This window comes from Hoplias malabaricus, chromosome 8, assembly GCF_029633855.1.
Source record: "Hoplias malabaricus isolate fHopMal1 chromosome 8, fHopMal1.hap1, whole genome shotgun sequence".
Classification (NCBI taxonomy): Eukaryota; Metazoa; Chordata; class Actinopteri; order Characiformes; family Erythrinidae; genus Hoplias; species Hoplias malabaricus.
In genome coordinates, this window is record NC_089807.1 from 23,200,838 (window position 1) to 23,220,078 (window position 19,241).

General features: G+C 40.3%; 1 protein-coding gene across 6 annotated transcripts in view; it reads left to right on the forward strand.

The window, feature by feature from the left end:
* LOC136706130 (signal-induced proliferation-associated 1-like protein 2) overlaps window positions 1-19,241 on the forward strand; it is a 174,608-nt gene that overhangs the window by 55,252 nt on the left and 100,115 nt on the right. For all 6 annotated transcript variants that reach the window (XM_066680071.1, XM_066680068.1, XM_066680066.1 and 3 more), the window contains exons 2-3: window positions 5,346-7,104; window positions 18,788-18,921. In XM_066680071.1, coding sequence (XP_066536168.1) covers window positions 5,715-7,104; window positions 18,788-18,921 — 1,524 coding nt within the window. In that variant the 5' untranslated portion in view covers window positions 5,346-5,714. The remainder of the gene's footprint in view (window positions 1-5,345; window positions 7,105-18,787; window positions 18,922-19,241) is intronic.

The following is a 19,241-nucleotide window of genomic DNA, read 5'->3' on the forward strand; positions in this document are numbered from 1 at the left end:
GTGTGTGAATGTGTTGGTTTAACTTTTTCCAAATCTCTCATTTTGGAGTCCTTATTATTTGAGGCTATCATCCAATGCCTAGTTTGACCGGTTAATAAATGATGATTTAAAATAATGTGCTGTTGATTTAACAAATTCATGCAATCAAGGAGAATCTGATCAATAATTTTTCATAGCCATTGTAACTCAAATAAAAATTGTTATATTTAACGCACAACGTGAGTACACAGACTGTTATTACAAACCAGATTCCAAAAAAGGGTTGGGACACTAAACAAATTGTGAATAAAACCTGAATGCAATGATGTGGAGATGGCAAATGTCAATATTTTATTCGTAATAGAACATAGATGAAAGATCAAAAGTATAATCTGAGGAAATGTAACATTTTACATGTTGATTCAAAATTTCAGTGTCAACAAATCCCAAAAAAGTTGGGACAAATAGCAATAAGTGGCTGGAAAAAGGAAATTGAGCATATAACGAACAGCTGGAAGACCAATTAACACTAATTAGGTCAATTGACAACATGATTGGGTATAAAAAGAGCTTCTCAGTGTCAGTGTCTCTCTGAAGCCAAGATGTTAAGAGGATCACCAATTCCACCATTGTTGCGCAGAAAGATAGTGCAGCAATACCAGAATGGTGTTACCCAGGGTAAAATAGCAAAGGCTTTTAAGTTATCATCAACCGTGCATAATATCATCAAAAGATTCAGAGAATCTGGAACTATTGCTGTGCGTCAGGGTCAAGGCCGTAAAACTCCACTGGATGCTTGTGATCTTCGGGCCCTTAAACGTCACTGCACCTCAAACAGGAATGCCACTGTAAAGGAAATAACAGAATGGGCCCACAAGCTCAGACGTGGTCTTTTAAAATGGAGTGTGGCAAAATGGAAAACTGTTCTGTGGTCAGATGAGTCACGATTTGAAGTTCTTTATGGGACACTGGGAAACCATGTTATCCGGACCAGAGAGGACAAGGATAACCCAAGTTTTTATCAATGCTCCGTTCAGAAGCCTGCATCTCTGATGGTATGGGGTTGCATGAGTGTTTGTGGCAGCTTGCATATCTGGAAAGGCACCATTAATGCAGAGAACAATGTTCAGGTTCTAGAACAACATATGCTCCCATCTAGACTCTTTCATTCATTTAATCTCTTTCAGGGAAGACCCTGCATTTTTCAACAAGATAATGCCAGACCACATTCTGCAGCAATCACATCATCATGGCTACGTAGGAGAAGGATCCGGGTACTGAAATGGCCAGACTGCAGTCCAGATCTTTCACCTATAGAGAACATTTGGTGCATCATAAAGAGGAAGGTGCGACAAAGAAGGCCCAAGACGATTGAACAGTTAGAGGCCTGTATTAGGCATGAATGGGAGAGCATTCCTATTTCTAAACTTGAGATTCTGGTCTCCTCTGTCCCCAGACGCCCGAGTGTTGTAAGAAGAAGGGGGATAATGCCCCCTTCTTATATAATATATAATTATATTATATTCCTCCACATCATTGCATTCAGTTTTTATTCACAATTTGTTTAGTGTCCCAACTTTTTTTGGAATCCGGTTTGTATATGACCGACTGTGCCCTACATAGGATGTAGGGAGACATTTGGGGTTCTCTCTCTCTCTCAAAAAGGACAAAATATAATTAAATAATTTTACGGTTATCACAATAGTAATAAATAAAATATATCTATGTAATTTACTTAGCGCTATGTCATATTCATTATCCTGATCGATCATCGGTTTTACTCGGCTCTAAGGCATACTTGGTATACATAGTAAAACACATGTTGATTACATGTATTTGACTGAATGCAGAATCGTGTAGATGTACACGTGTGTTTTAGGAGGTTGTCATCAAGGTTGGTGGGCGGGGCACCTGTCAATTTTGACTGCTGCCAGTCAAATACTAGACTTTCAGTGCCATTTTCTACTGCATCCACTCATCTTAACAGAAGGTGAAAACTGCTTTAATTTAACTGCTTTTTTAAGGTCTCCTTTCACTCTGTAAAACACTTTGAATTCTCCTTGTGCATGATAGGTGCCCTATAAATAAACTTGCCATGTCTTGCCTTTAGTTTGTTCATTGATTTGCCCATTTGAGATATAAACAAAGTATCTTACCTGCCTTAAATTACAGTAAGTAAAACAAATGAATCTCAAATGGTTTCTCTATAGACTGCACCGATTTTCCAATTATCAGTGCCAATGATTTTAGGTTGTGGTAGCCAAATATAATGAATGGAAATTAATAATTTAATGGAAAATTCTAACCAGCCAAATTTTTATTCTTACTATTGTCTTCATATATTATGTATCTCTTTTGCATGACATTTAACATAATATAATAATGTATAAATCCTAATATTACTATCAGTATTGATACACATTTGCTGCTTTTGTTTTACTGTTAGTAAAACAAATGAAATTGTTCTGTGTGTTGTACACAGTAAAACATTTGCTTGTTTAAGACTTCCCCATTTGTCTTGCCCTTTAAGGATACATTGTATCAGTGTTAAATGGTATTATCTAATGTGATTATAAATTTATAATAATAAAAATTTTAGTGCACTAAAATTATCTGTTCAAAGAACTAAAATAAATGGTAACCAGCAATTTAACTACTTTGAAATTTACCATTCTGTACAGCTTATGTCAGAATATAAAAGCATATGTTACCACATCTTTTAAAGGAGCGATCTGTAAAATATTGAAATTAGCAAAAATACCTCACAGAAAACAGGCAAGTGACTTGATTGACACATGCAAATTAAACACTTTATAAACGCATTTTAAATTTGAGACAGTGACTTAATAAATATATGAAATGTGAATTTAAACAAATGTATTTATTTTCACATAATTTATAATATATCTATGAAAATCAAACACAGGTATTTATGAATTTAATTGTGAAACATATTCATGGATTAACATTTACGCATTTGTGAAGTATTTTGAGAATAATCTCTCTTCATATCTGTATCACTCTGCAATTACACCGCCACACTAGGGCTGAATCTCAAACATCTTCATCTACATTGTGTGTATTACATAATGTAGTAGTGTTATATTTAAAGATTTATAAAATTATTTTAAAGTGCCCTATTTAGGTAGGAGGTTGTTGTTTGGTACAGAGCATAGTTTATCTGATGTGCCAGGAAAGGAACACATACAAAACTGGAAAGTTTTTCCCGCGTGTTTCCGCTTCTCTTTATCTTTTCCTGTAGACGTCTGTATTTTTCCTTTGTTCAACATTTTTATTCATCCCTGACACACACATCATGTTTGAGGAAATCTTTTGCCAAGAATTTGTGCTGTCTGTTTATGTGGAACTGAAGAAGTACAGTAACATCCTTTTCTCCACATTATAGAAACCGCAATGTCTGTCCGACTACTGACCAATCACAGTCGTTGCACTCTGTGTTGACGCGACGCATAGTTAAATTTCTGGAGAGGTGCATGTCAGGGTACGCCGTAGGCTACTAATTAAGGCCTTTGGTCTCAAAACACATAAAACATATTTATCATGTTAACACGCCAGATATGAGTGGAAGGCTGTTGGGCTCAGAACATGTTGGAATAACATGGTGTTAACACGTTCAAAACACATTAACATGTAAATATTTTTGCGTGTTAATATGAAATTAAATTTGCGCTAGCATGCAAAGATATTTACATGTGAACACATTTTGAACACGTTAACACCATGTTATTTTGTGGGGTAAGACTTTAGTTTGTGTGTTGATTTTTTTTATCCCCCCCCCCCCTTTTTTCCCTCTGTTAATCATGAAGCTTTACTGCCACCTACTGGTGTATGGTGTTATTTTGTATAATCATAAATATATAAAGTGTGTGTGTGTGTGTTGCCCTGTGAAGGACTGGTGCCCCCTCCAGGGTGTATTCCCAATGATTCCAGGTAGGCTCTGGACCCACCGTGACCCTGAACTGGATTAACGGTTACAGATAATGAATGAATACATAAAGACAATATAGTTTAAAGCATGTTATTTTAAAGCAGATCTCACAAATATCATGAACATATATAATTATACAATGTATTATGGTGTATAACCTGCTCACTGCAAAGATGACCACAGAATCCACTGCTGTATATTTGTGCACATTCAACATGTTTTCAGAAAGAGGAGAATCTGGAAAGTAAATTTCACTATGGGTTTGTGTCGACACTGTATTGTTTAGGCAGCATTCCATTAAAATAATGTGCATAATTTATCAATGTGAATGAATTATGCCTCAAAGTGTTTCACACCCATAGTGTGAGAGAAAAAAATGATGAAGTTATGTAATTGTAGGCATATTTACAAATTTTAAAGTATTTAAAGGACAAATATTTTATTGTGAAAAATAAACTTCCGGTTGCCATGGGGGAATCAGCTCGCTAGTGTTGCTGTCTTCACACTGTTCACATAGGGCTCTATATAGCCATAAGTCAGCGCTTGGCTCTGTTATTAATAATTAAGATGAAACATAGAAGCTACATTCACAGATGTTTAATGTTTCATTGTCAGCTACAATCCAGGATGTAAGTCCTATTTAGAATTTGTAAGCATGCCTGGATTTGAGGCCTCTCATTGGCAGAGACCATAAGAAGCGTGTAAAGTGTTCTTTTTGGTCATGTTTTCACGACTAAAGTTGTGTTAACATGTTTAGAGCCCAATTGCCTTCGATAGGCTACTGTATACTTGGGTTTAATACATGATCCACCACCCAAAACATACCTGCACTGTGGTGGTCCTGTGGGGCTCCTGACCACTGAACAATAGGGTGAAAGAGAGAAGACAATGTATGTAGAACAAGGGATGGACTGCAGTCTGTAACTGTAGAACAACAAAGTGCCCCTATATGGTCTGTGGAGCTGAGAAAATGGACCATGATTGTAGAAACAAGGAGCTGGTCATAATGTTATGGTTGATTGGTATGTACTGTATAATAATATAGCTGTGGCAAATGTGAAAGGGGCTGAGGAGCTCATGGGAACTGCTCAGCAGCTGCACTTTCTTTAGAGTGTGGGGGTGTGCGTGTCTTTGGTTTGGTGTGTAGCGAGGTTCAGCGAAGGGTGCTTAAAGTGCATTTATGGTTCTCAATCCTTATTGGCTGATAGAATTTATAAATGGTCTCTTTGTTGTAGAACAGAGATAAGGGAGTCATCTGCCTATTTCGTAACCTCTGCTGCAGCCTTACAGTCTTGCTATGTTTTTAGTTATGAGGATTCTTTTTTTTTTTTTTTTTTTTTTTCCTTACAGAGGGATTTAATCTGCTTAAGTGATGTAACTAAGCGTTAATATTTTTTTCTCTTTAAATTTTTTTCAGATTGATCTTCACCAGCTGTCATGCAACGTCTCAGAGTCAAAGAAATGATCAGCGAAGCCTTAATATCCTTATGTAGTCTCTGTCATTGAAGCAGCTACCAGCTATGCTAGGAGAAGTGGACTTGAGTTAAAGGCTGGCCCTTCATGCAGGGTTACCCATCCATCAGGTCTTTTGAAGCTTGTGAAATACACAGCACTCTCTTCCCTAAGACTCAGATGGGTGACATATGACAATGTAATTGATAGTGGGGCTTAAGTTCTCGCATTCCCAAGCAGCTGCAAGCAGGAGATCAGCTAGAGCCCTGGAGTAGACAACAAGATCAATCTGCTGCCTGCAGTCACTGGAGGGCTCTGGGGCTCCTCTGCAGTCATGCAGTCTTCAGAGGAGTTGTTTAATAGGAAACTGAAGGCCTTGAATGGCAACATGGTGCCTCCTGCTTCTAGTACACAGGGGAAGCCTGAGGGGGGTGGAAAAGCCAATGGCACACCTGCCATGCCCAAAATGGGAGTGCGTGCTAGGGTGTCGGACTGGCCCCCAAAAAAGGAGAACTGGGACAGCCATGGCGGACCCAACTATGAGAGTGTTATTATGGCCTTTCAAAATGGTCAGCTGGACCAAAGCATAGAAATCACTGATGTGAATGAAGCACCTTTGGAACATGATTGTCCTGATCCAACATATTCATTGAATGATATTTTGAGTCGGTCTCCTTTAAAGGGGCTACAACCTATTAGACAGCGAAGTAACAGTGACGTGACCATCAGTGACATAGATGCTGAAGACATAATGGACCAAAACGCTGTCAACCCTAACACGGGTGCCTCATTGCATCGAGAGTATGGCAGCACATCCTCTATAGACAGGCAAGGTCTAGGTGGCGATGGATTCTTTACATTATTAAAGGGTTACAGAGTAGACACCTTAGACCATCGGAAAATTCCTCCAATTGGTTTCCCTGAGCTTTTGTGCTATGACACTGCTTTCTCACCTAGTTTGCAGACCGCTGCTCAGATAGCCCGTGGAGAGATTGTCCACATCTCTGGTTATGATTATGTGGACAGTTCCCTTTTCTACAGTCGTGAGAGGGAGAAGTCATTCATGCGACAGCTCAAGTCCGAAACGTCTGAGACGTCTCTCTTCCGGAAGCTGAAGACTATTAAGAGTGAGCACGATGGCCTCCAAATTTCAACAGAGCAGGATGACCGGCGACCTATCGGCTTCCAAAAGTGCTTCGCTCACTATGATGTCCAGAGTGTCCTCTTTAATGTAGGTGAAGCTGTGGCAAACAGAGTCAGCCTTAGCCAGAGGAAGAATACTACCACTGGTGCCTCAGCTGCTTCCCAGTACCAGATCCCAGGAGGCAGTGCTGTAAGTGGGAATACTGCTGGCCTTGTTCCTTTGTTTGAACCACCACTTGGCAGCCATGAAGACTTGAACCCTAAAGAAAATCTAGATGCTGATGAGGGCGATGGGAAGAGCAATGGCTTAGTCCTAAGTTGCCCACATTTCCGCAACGAAATTGGTGGTGAGGGTGAGAGGAGGATCTCACTCTCTCGGACTAACAGCGCCACTTACCCTGGAGGTGGTGAAAACTGTTCCTTTGAGTCCTCATTAAGCTCGCACTGCACTAATGCTGGAGTTTCTGTACTGGAGGTCCCACGAGAGAACCAGCCCATTCATCGCGAAAAAGTCAAGAGATACATCATTGAGCACATCGACTTGGGAGCATACTACTACCATAAATTTTTCTATGGGAAAGGTAAGCAAAGTTGGCGTACATATACATAACCATAATAGGAACATGAAGGTGTTTTTATGTCATTTTAATTTAAGGGTGGGAGTTCCTTGCATCATTTCATTTTATATATACATTAAATTAAAGTGTCGTTTTTATTTTTTATTTTATTTTTTTTTTTCCCTCTTCCATAATTGTATTTCAAAATTCAAACATTCTCCTGTGCTTTTGTCATTTTATGGTTACTGTTTCATAATAATAAAAATGAATATTGTCATTGTATTCAGCAAAAAATCCGGTAATTAAAAGCAATGTAGACTGCATTTCTCACAGCAAGGCAAGGAGATCTGTATTTTTTTAATGTGAAGTAGTATGTTGAGTAAGAATCTGGCTATAGCCTGTTCGTAGTTGAAGTGTACCTATTTTTCTCCCCCCCACTGGCTGAATGTCCACAGAAACTCACTTGTAACTCGAGCTGTTTTAGTTTTGTAGCGCTTGTGGTCTGTTTAATTTCATGCAGTTAGTGGTCTCCCGAATTTGTCAATTCCCCCTCAAGTACTGTGTCAAAAACAAGTCAGTGTTACCTACTTATGGAGCAGTAATAGAGCAATGTTCTCATCCCTTTTCATATTTCTCAGCATTCCATGGTTTCACCACTGTTCAGACTCCTCCAGCTGCCATTTCTTGGCTGTGGATTTGCAGGCAGCTGAGACATTGAGAGTGTTCTTGTCATTTCAGATTTTGAGACATTTGTTTGTTTCTCATTCACTGAGTCAGGGCTGCATACAAACACCAGAGCTTTTTTCCAGTGCGTAAAAAGACCGGAGAGCTAGCAAATAGTGTGAATATTACATAAATATGTATTGGATTAAAATTGTCACTGCTTTCATTATGAGTTCCATCAGGGAATAAGTGCTGCAAAGCATGTGCATCGATTTGTTCTATTCTTGCAGATAATATTGTATCCCAAAGTACATGTGAGTTTGGGTTTAGACGAGTTAAAGATGGTGATTTTGATGTGGGTTTATTATTATTATTTTTATTTTTATTTTTTTTAAGACAATAAAACTATGAATAGTTGTTTTAATACTAAGCAAATGTTGCCATACAATTATACGCTACACGGAAGCATTAGCTTATATATATTTGTAATATTTTTGAAAAACTCAGCCTATGTGTGTAAATGTACACTTGAAAGCCATCCACAGTAGAAAAGAAATGTCCAATTCCACATTCATTCGTTCATTCATTATCTGTAACCGCTTATCCAGTTCAGGGTCACAGTGGGTCCAGAGCCTACCTGGAATCATTGGGCGCAAGGCGGGAATACACCCTGGAGCGGGTGCCAGTCCTTCACAGGGCAACACATACACACACACACACACACACACGGACACTTTCGAGTCGCCAATCCACCTACCAACGTGTGTTTTTGGACTGTGAGAGGAAACCGGAGCACCCAGAGGAAACCCACGCGGACACGGGGAGAACACACCAACTCCTCACAGTCACCCAGAACGGGAAATGAACCCACAACCTCCAGGCCCCTGGAGATGTGTGACTGCAACACTACCTGCTGCGCCACCGTGCTGCCCAATTCCATATGCTGATACATATTACAAGCATGCTTTGAAATTTTATATATATATTTTTTATTCAAATTTAATAAATTAAAGTAAGCATATCTAAAGTCTTTAAACAACTGTATCACAAGTAAAATGACAGACATAGTTTAATCATGTAATTGAATTTTTGAAATGTCCTTGTTCTGGCATTAAAACAACGGTTCATTTGAGATAAGCTTCCCACATTATTATGATTAGGCCAGATGTCATGAAGTTTTGTTGCTCATGATTAGTGTTTACAAGGATCTGAATAATAGCACATTTGTTCAGATTTCATTGTGTAACATTTTGTAAGAGGGAGTGACTGTTCTGGTTAAAAGGAATGACGAGTGAGATTGCGCTGCTGTCTGAAGGCTGTAATTTGTCATGTGAGAATAAGGAGGGGAAGTAGTGCAGCTGTTCCCCTTGGAAGGCTGATGAAGCAATGGCAGGCTAAGGCTAGGGCCTGGAACCAGGTACAAAGTACCATTTCTTTTCATTATAGCACCTCAGTATATCTGGAAATTGTGCCAAATGACACTCAGGTCATTTTAGGATGTGTGCCTGCCTCTAGGGTCCTGCACAACTTAATATTACACTGCTCGCAGTATATTATGTTACCCACTCTTATGCACTAAAACAGAAACTCTGCCTCTCAGGGTTCAAATTTGATAGTTTCCTGACTGTATGCTGAGATATGAGTTATAGAGTGTGGAAAAAAGCTACAATAGTGGCACCTGCATTTTAATATTAAAACACGTCAAAAGTGCTGTTGGCATTGCTTTTTCCCTTTTGAATCAAGTGAATTCCCCCCTCCTTTTTTTCCCAACTCCATCCATCCATCCATTATCCACCGCTTATCCGGGTCTGGGTCGTGGGGGAAGCAGTCGGAGCAAAGAAACCCAGACCTCCCTCTCCCCAGCCACCGACTCAAGCTCCTCCGGGGGTATACCGAGGCGTTCCCAGGCCAGTCGAGACATGTAGTCTCTCCAGCGTGTTCTTGGTCTGCCCCGGGGCCTCCTCCCCGTTGGACAAGCCCGGAACACCTCTCCAGGAAGGCGTCCAGGAGGCATCCGAACCAGATGCCCGAACCACCTCAACTGGCTCCTCTCGACGTGGAGGAGCAGCGGCTCCACTCCGAGTCTCTCCCGGATGTCTGAGCTCCTAACCCTGTCTCTAAGGAAGAGTCCAGACACCCTGCGGGGAAAACTCATTTCAACTCATTGTACCCACGATCTCGTTCTTTCGGTCACTACCCAAAGCTCGTGACCATAGGTGAGGGTTGGGACGTAGATTGAACGGTAAATCGAGAGCTTTGCTTTTCTGCTCAGCTCTCTCTTCACCACAACGGACCGGTACAGAGCCCGCATTACTGCTGATGCTGCACCGATCCGCCAGTCTATCTCACGCTCCATCTTTCCCTCACACGTGAACAAGACCCCGAGGTATTTAAACTCCTCCACTTGAGGCAGGATCTCACTTCCAACCTGGAGAGAGCACTCCACCCTTTTCCGACTGAGTACCATGGACTTGGACGTGGAGGTGCTGATCCTCATCCCTACCGCTTCACACTTGGCTGCAAACTGGTCCAGCAAGAGCTGGAGGTCCCGGCTCGATGAAGCCAACAAGACCACATCATCCAACAAAAAGCAGACATGGAATCCTGAGACCACCAAACCGGACACCCTCCGCCAATTGTGAGCAGAACCGGTGACAACGGGCAGCCCTAGCAGAGTCCAACTCCGACTGGAAACCAGTCGGACTAACTGCCAGCCATACGAACCACACTCCTGCTCTGTTTGTACAGGGACTGGATAGCTTGTAACAAAGAGCCCAGTACCCCATACTCCCTGAGCACCCCCCACAGAATACCCCGAGGGACACGGTCGAATGCCTTCTCCAGATCCACAAAACACATGTAGACTGGTTGAGCAAACTCCCATGCACCCTCCAGGATCCTAGCGAGGGTAAAGAGCTGGTCCTGTGTTCCAAGACCGGGGCGGAATCCGCATTGTTCCTCCTGGATCCGAGGTTCAGCTATCAGTCGGACTCTCTTCTCCAGTACCCCCGCATAGACCTTAATGGGGAGGCTGAGGAGTGTGATCTCCCTATAGTTGGAACACACCCTCCGATCCCCCTTTTTAAAAAGGGGAACCACCACCCCAATCTGCCAGTCCAGAGGCACTGCCCCCGATGTCCACGCGATGTTGCAAAGACGTGTCAACCAGGACAGCCCCACAACATCCAGAGCCTTGAGGAACCCGGGGTGAACCTCATCCACCCAAACTCCTCCCATACCTGAGTTTTTGCCTCAGCGACTGCCACAACCGAGTGCGGGGATTGCCACCCCGACAGGCACCGACAACCTTGCAGCCACAGCTCCGTTCAGCCGCCTCAACAATGGAGGTCCGGAACATGGCCCACTCGGACTCAATGTCACCAGCCTCCCCCGGGATGCAGTCGAAGCTCTGCCGGATGTGGGAGTTGAAGATCTTTCTGACAGGTTCCTCTGCCAAACGTTCCCAGCAAACCCTCAGCACACGCTTGGGCCTGCCAGGTCTGTCCGGCATCCTCCCCCGCCATCTGATCCAACTCACCACAAGGTGGTGATCAGTTGACAGCTCAGCGCCTCTCTTCACCCGAGTGTCCAGAACATATGGCCGCAGGTCAGATGATACGACTATAAGTTGATCATCGAAATGCGGCCTAGGGTATCCTGATGCCAGGTGTACTTGTGGACACCCTTATGCTCGAACATGGTGTTCGTAATGGACAAACTGTGACGGGCACAGAAATCCAATAACTGAACACCACTTGGGTTCAGATCAGCGGGGCCATTCCTCCCAATCACGCCCCTCCAGGTCTCACTGTCATTACCCAGGTAAGCGTTGAAGTCCCCCAGCAGAACAATGGAGTCCCCAGAATGAGTGTTCTCCAGCACTCCCTCTAGGGTCCCCAAGAAGGCAGGGTACTCTGCATAAGCACAAACAACAGTCAGAGCCCTTTCCCCAACCCGAAGGCGCAGGGAAATTACCCTCTCGTCCACTGGGGTAAACCCCAACGTACAGGCGCTAAGCCGGGGGGCTATGAGTAAGCCCACACCTGCCTTACGCCTCTCACCCTGGGCAACTCCAGAGTGAAAGAGCATCCAGCCTCTCTCAAGGAGATTGGTTCCAGAGCCCATACTGTGTGTCGAGGTGAGCCCAACTGTATCTAGCCGGTACCTCTCAACCTCGCGCACCAGCTCAGGCTCTTTTCCCACCAGAGAGGTTATGTTCCATGTTCCAAAAGCCAGTTTCAGTAACCGAGGATCAGAACGCCAGGGCCCCCGACCCCGACTGCCACCCCATCCACAATGCACCAGACCCAGATTACTACCTCTCCCACAGATGGTGGGCCCATGGGAGAGTGGACCCATGTATCTCCTTCGGGCTAAGCCCGGCCGGACCCCATAGGTGAAAGTCCGGCCACCAGGCGCTCGCCAAGGAGCCCCTCCCCTAGGCCTGGTTCCAGGGTGAGCCCCCGGTAACCCTGCTCCAGGCAAGGGAGGCTGTGTCCATGATTTTATCTTTTTCATCTGTGTCTTTGTGGATCACTCTTTGTCTGGCCCATCACCTAGGACCAATTTGCCTTGGGAGACCCTACCAGGGGCTATTGCCCCCGACAACATAGCTCCTAGGCTCATGCAGGCACACAAACCCCTCCACCACGTTAAGGTGGTGATCCAAGGAGGAGTTTTTTTTCCCCAACTATCAAATGGATTGTCCTACACTTGTCAGGTGTTATCTGATATTTTGTCTTGTTATATCATGAACTTTTGTGCAACATTGAAAGTCATTTCAAAAGTTGTTGATTTTGTGGTTCTCTCTATAACTTTGTGGTTCTCACTATAACTTTCTAAATGAAATTAATTGAATCATGAAATTCTGGACACAGTTTAGCCAAAAAGGTTATAAAAACCAAACGAGGAATTTTATGCAAAGCACAATTATGTCCATTTGAGGAGCAGTCACTAAATATGACTATATGTGAACTTCCTTGTGGTGCCAGTACCTGTAGTTTTGTTGCTCGGGTCAAAATCAGTTAAATTTGGAAACTTGGAGTTTTTTCCACTTGGTTTGGTTGGTATTCACACAGGAAAAAATAATCCCGTAAGTGTGTTAACCACGTGAGAATGTTCTCTTTGCTGAGTGGTTAGACCTGGCCGGGGTGGGAGCAAAAAGTAAACACATGAAGGTCTTGTTTTCTTGATTAGTGCAGATTCTGTTCTGTTTCAACAATTAGAGCAAAATTTTAGCCAGTCCTCTATTTACCTGCTGTGCCTTTTCCTCTGCCTGACTCCACTCTACTCCTCTTATTTGCTTTTTCCATTTGCTTGAAATGGGTACTTATTTAGTACAGGGACTTTTATTTAGTCCCTGCTCACTTGTGGTTCCAAGTAAGCAAAGTAGGGACTAAACCATGATAAGTAAACCTTGTAGAGCACTGATTGGCCAGAGAGACTTGTCAATCATAATGAAATGCTGACATCAGCACAAACTTGCCATTTGTAAAATCACCAAGCTAAAGATCACATTTTTTATCCCACTCATCCATTGTATTCAGTTTATAATGTTGTAGTCTTTGTACTTTGTACTTTACATGCTTTTCAGTAGGCCAACATTTCATTATTACAAATATTTTAAAATATTTTTTTAAATTGGTCTTATATAATTAAATTTTCTGAGCTAATAACTTGTGGGTTTTCATTGGCTGTAAGCCATAATCATTAACATTAAAAGAAGTAAAAGCTTGAAATAAATCATCCTGTTTGTAATGAATCTATATTATTTTAGTCATTTCACTTTTTTACTGAAATAAATTAACTTTTTGATGACATTTTAATTTATTGATATTTACCTGTATGTTGTGGTTTCAATAGCCTACATTTGTGGGGCAGCTGTTGTAGTGAAAAACCTATCAAGTATAGCTGAATAAAGTCTGGTAGAGTAGGTACCCTGCCTCACCATATGTGAATATGTACACTGAGTAAAAAGCTGGCTACATTTATATTAAAAAAAGGTCTGGCACCTAAGCTTCTTTTATAGATTCAGAAACCATATGTGGAAAATTTGAAGACGACTTAAGCCATTTTATTTATACTTGACATTTTGACTGTCACAGCATTCTTTTTAATATCTTTCCATTATGATTTTCTGGGTTGTTGTGTATCAAGTGGAGTCTGGTGGAGTTTTTTAAGGTGTCACAAAATTTAATGTGGCGATATAAAGCCTTTACTTCAGAAATGATAACTTCTGGTAATCCCATGAACAGTATTATAAATATGTTGGTAATGATTATTCTAGAAATTATGAAATCAGCCATGTTTGCCTAAGGCTCCTTTGAGTTTGAGGGCACCAGAAAAAATAGCATTCATAATTGCTATATAGACCTATTTTATATATGTATAAATGTATGTGTATCCCCACCACCTTTTCCACAGAAACTGAAAGAATTATTTAAAATGAATATTATTTGAAAGGACTATTGACTATTTCTCTGTCCATAATTTTTGTCTGTCAATATTAATGAGTACATTTATATTTAATCACTGTGATTGTTTAATCAACCCTGTATCTAAACTGCTTCAGTGACCCAGTGCAAGAGATAGGAACTAGCTATGATTTTATCTCTTCGGTCTATGCATATCCCTTTGACAGGTAAGTGCCACATGACACAGGGTCTGGAATGCTTATCCAGCCTCACAAGTACCTTTAAGTTGCATTGCCTTGCTTTGTCACCCTGATAACTTGCACATTCAAATCCATGTGTCTGCTTATGCATTGATGTATTTCATAATGTAGTTTTAATGCTTTCACTAGGCCTGTCACAATTATTATGTCATCAACTTACCGAGAAATAATTGGACATTTCCTCAATAATTTGTGCTGACTTCAATATTGCCCACTGTGTTTACTGGCATGTTTGTTAACATAATGAACTGATATTATCACCACTTGCTCTCTTCTGTTCTCTGGTCTCTCAGATGTGTTTGAAAATAGTGGTTTTATTTTAATTATTCTTTTATTTATTTAGGATATTTATTATTATTTTTTAAATGTACCTGGTCTGAACATTCTTAAAAACTAAGTTTTTGCTAAAAGTGCTCTTCAAAAAAGTGTAGTTGCTATTATATAATAATTTTACCCATGTCTTGAAATGGTTTAAAATGCTGTCAGTCGTCTTTGCCTCCTGAGGAAACCAGGAGTGTATGCCTGTTAAGGGTCTCTGCTATTTTCTCAATCCCTGGATTTTGTCCTGGATTTGAGTAGGATTAAAGGCTGTTTGTTTAAAGTTTTCCCAAAAGCTTCAGCACACTAGCTTCTGTGTTAACCCGTCATTTTAGTGACGTTGAATTGTTGAGGATCCTTTTCATGTTGTGCTACAGAAAGAGGCACAACAGATGTACTGCTGCATTTAAATCCCACAGCTAATTTAGTAGGCTTTTTATTTTTATTTTTTTTCCTCCTCTTTTCCCTAATGCTTTGGGATTTTCATGGAATAAAGCATAATTTATTCTCATATTCTTGTATAAGATGTGCTTAAATCATTGACATAGATTTGTCTGATGGTCTTTTCTAGCATGTTTATATATGCATATTCTTGTTTTTTATTTATTTGTTTAGTTTTTTAATGTACATTTCCAAAGGGATGTATTTAAGCATGCCCTCAAAAAGGGAGGGGGTTGTTGCCATATATATAGGGGTTGGACAATGAAACTGAAACATCTGGTTTTAGACCACAATAATTTATTAGTATGGTGTAGGGCTTCCTTTTGCAGCCAGTACAGTGTCAATTCGTCTTGGGAATGACATATACAAGTCCTGCACAGTGGTCAGAGGGATTTTAAACCATTCTTCTTGCAGGATAGTGGCCAGGTCACTATGTGATGCTGGTGGAGGAAAACGTTTCCTGACACGTTCCTCCAAAACACCTCAAAATGGCTCAATAATATTTAGATCTGGTGACTGTGCAGGCCATGGGAGATGTTCAACTTCACTATCATGTTCATCAAACCAATCTTTCACCAGTCTTGCTGTGTGTATTGGTGAATTGTCATCCTGATACACGGCACCGCCTTCAGGATACAATGTTTGAACCATTGGATGCACATGGTCCTCCAGAATGGTTCGGTAGTCCTTGGCAGTGACGCGCCCATCTAGCACAAGTATTGGGCCAAGGGAATGCCATAATATGGCAGCCCAAACCATCACTGATCCACCCCCATGCTTCACTCTGGGCATGCAACAATCTGGGTGGTACGCTTCTTTGGGGCTTCTCCACACTGTAACTCTCCCGGATGTGGGTAAAGGTGGACTCATCAGAGAACAATACATGTTTCACATTGTCCACAGCCCAAGATTTGCGCTCCTTGCACCATTGAAACAAACGTTTTGCATTGGCATGAGTGACCAAAGGTTTGGCTATATCCATTACCCTGGATACCGTGGCTCTTGATACATCACAAAGACTTGCTGTCTTGGTCACAAATGCTCCAGCAAGACGTGCACCAACAATTTGTCCTCTTTTGAACTCTTTGAACTTTTGGTATGTCACCCATAATATTGTGTGCATTGCAATATTTTGAGCAAAACTGTGCTCTTACCCTGCTAACTGAACCTTCACACTCTGCTCTTACTGTTGCAATGTGCAATTAATGAAGATTGGCCATCAGGCTAGTCCAATTTAGCCATGAAACCTCCCACACTAAAATGACAGGTGTTTCAGTGTCATTGCCCAACCTGTGTGTGCGTGTGTAATTGTAATTTGGGGAGCACTGATAAAATCACTGACACATACAAAAACCAATTAACAATTCTAAACTTTTATAATAGTATTTTATAAATGCTTGCTTGATATGCTGGAAGTTAAAGTCCTGTACACACATGTGGCATGATTGACAAAACGTGCTAGCTGGTTAAAGCTAGAAGACTAATTGTGGGAAGTATATTGTCCTGTAAATTTTTCATATATTTATATCATTTTTACTTTCACTGAAATGCTGTATTTCTCCTAAAATGATTAATGATTTTACTGTTTTGCATGCTAGTTCACATTCCTTCAGCAGTTAACTGATCAAACTACAGCACACTGGACAGTTGAGTTATAATATTTAATGAACCTAAAAAGTGGGCTATAATTTGAGAAAAATAGCCATAGCAAATTAGTAGCAAACAAAAATGCTTTGAAACCCAAAAATATTTGCAGGATTTTTTGGTTATTTGGTTGTCACCTGCGTTTTGCACTTAAACAAATAGAGAGAAAAATGTTCCCTTTGTGTTCAGTAGCTCTGCATCTTTTAAAGTGGAACTGTATGTTTGAGGGAGAAAAAAAATTAGTTTGTATTTGGCTGAAATGTATCTTGCCTTTTAGTAATACAGTTAGCCGTCGCCCAAATTTGGAGACATTTCCACCTTAATTAATATTAAACAGTAAATATTATAATATATTATCAAAAAGTAAATATTACACACCTATGGAACAGAAATAAAGCAATATCCTAATCTCGCTTTGTATTTTTCAACATCCTCTCAATTCTTTGAAAAAAGTGAGCAGAGCAAGAAAAAGCCTAGCATACTGGACTGAGACACATTGCGTTTATTTTTTTTTTGTTTTTTTAACCATTTGCAGACACTGGGGCTTTATAAACAAATTTGACACATTACACTTCAGCAAATGTTGAGGAAATATCCTGAGAATTTTATAAAAAGTGTTTTTTGATTAAAATTGTGAACATCTTTCACTCCCCTTATTTGTTTTATTTGACTTCCACAAATACACAGGCCATATAAAAGAACAATTTAGTCTACTGGGTTATATTTCATTCATTCATTTAAATGCAAAGTCTATTTTAACATTAGAAATATATTGCTTTCACAAGAATAAATCATAATTGCTAAATTATTTAGCCCCTAATGGTTGCAAAGACATGTAACTTTACTCTCAACAGGAAGCCACATAACTAGCAAATGAGAACACAGTACACAGTGCCATGAAGTATTTTGGCATTTCCAATTAAGATTTGAAATGTCTATTTGTGTATGGTTCAAATCTATCAAGAGGTTTTGGACTGTGGTAGTGTGGTAAATATGTCCGTCGCTTCAAGTTGTCCAAATCTCATTTCAATGATTTATTGCAAGATAATTACAGCTGACCACACAGATCAACTTGCCTTTTGAGTGGATAAATGCCACTTTCTCAGCGCATTGTACATTCTCTACTCGACATACTCACTTTTTATTTTACATTTTATTTATTTTCTTTTATTGTATTGTTTTAATCATTTTACTCTTTTTACGTAATTGTTTTATTGGACTTTTAGGATTTTATTCTGGCTTTTAATTTAACTTTTTTTTTTTTTTTTTTCCTCTCTGTAAAACACTTTGAATTGTTTCTGTATGAAAGGTGCTCTATAATTAAACTTGCCTTGCCTTTTTGTTCCCTAATATCTGGTTGGTTTTCCACTATAATGGCTCCAGCTCCAAAAATGTCCACTAACTGGACCCACATTCCTTGGAAACTCTGATGGCAGCAGTAACGTTAAATGCCGTTTACTTGTCATGCATTTGTATGTTGTTATTTTTACAGATTGAGCACAGCTACGCAGTTCAGACAGATCAAAATAAAGTTCTCATTTCTTGCTGCACGTTCAGCTCTCGCTAGAGTATTTCCTCAGTCTCAAATTGGACACACTTTTTCAAACATCTTCAAAAGATCATAGTGTAATTTTGAAAGCTGCTATTGTGAGTTGGAGAAAAATAAATTTGGCCTCCTACTGTAGAGTTTGGAGATTTTACAAGCTGACAGTGCTGGATGTCTGCATTGACAAATCTCTCTGGCCAGTCAATGCTTTGCAAGGTTTATACAGCACAGTTTAGTCCCTACTTCGCTCACTTAGAATCACGCGCGAGTACTTAATCTTCAAGGGACCAAATTTGCTCAATGGAAAACCAAAAAAAAAGTATTTTTGTGTAGGTACCATGCAGAGGAACAGCTACAAATATGTCCAATTGTAGTTGAGTTTTTCTTTGTGTGACAATTGTTTCCCCTGTTGTTTGTCTCAGACCACCAGAACTACTTTGGGGTGGATGAGAACCTGGGTCCCGTGGCTCTCAGTGTGAGGAGAGAGAAGCCTGAAGATGGAAAGGAGAAAGAGGGAGCATCATATAATTACCGTATTGTCTTCAGGACCAGTCAGGTAATGCTTTAAACTGTTTTTTATTAATTTTTATTTTATTTTATTTTTTTTTCTTTCTCCATATTGTAATTTTCTGTTGTTGAGGTACTTGCTGTTTGCTAATGTTGTAGGATTTGTTCATAAATAACACCTTCCAAAATATTAGGGGTACAATTAAGGTACAAAGCATTTTATTTTGTTTGATTTGCAGTTCTAAATGTAAAAATTCTACCTTTCTCCTGCTATTTTGTCATTTCATGGTTGCTGTTTTGTAATATTTAAAATTGTCAAAACAGTTGTCATTTTATTTAACGAAAAGGTAACCTAAAATTTAAGCAGTT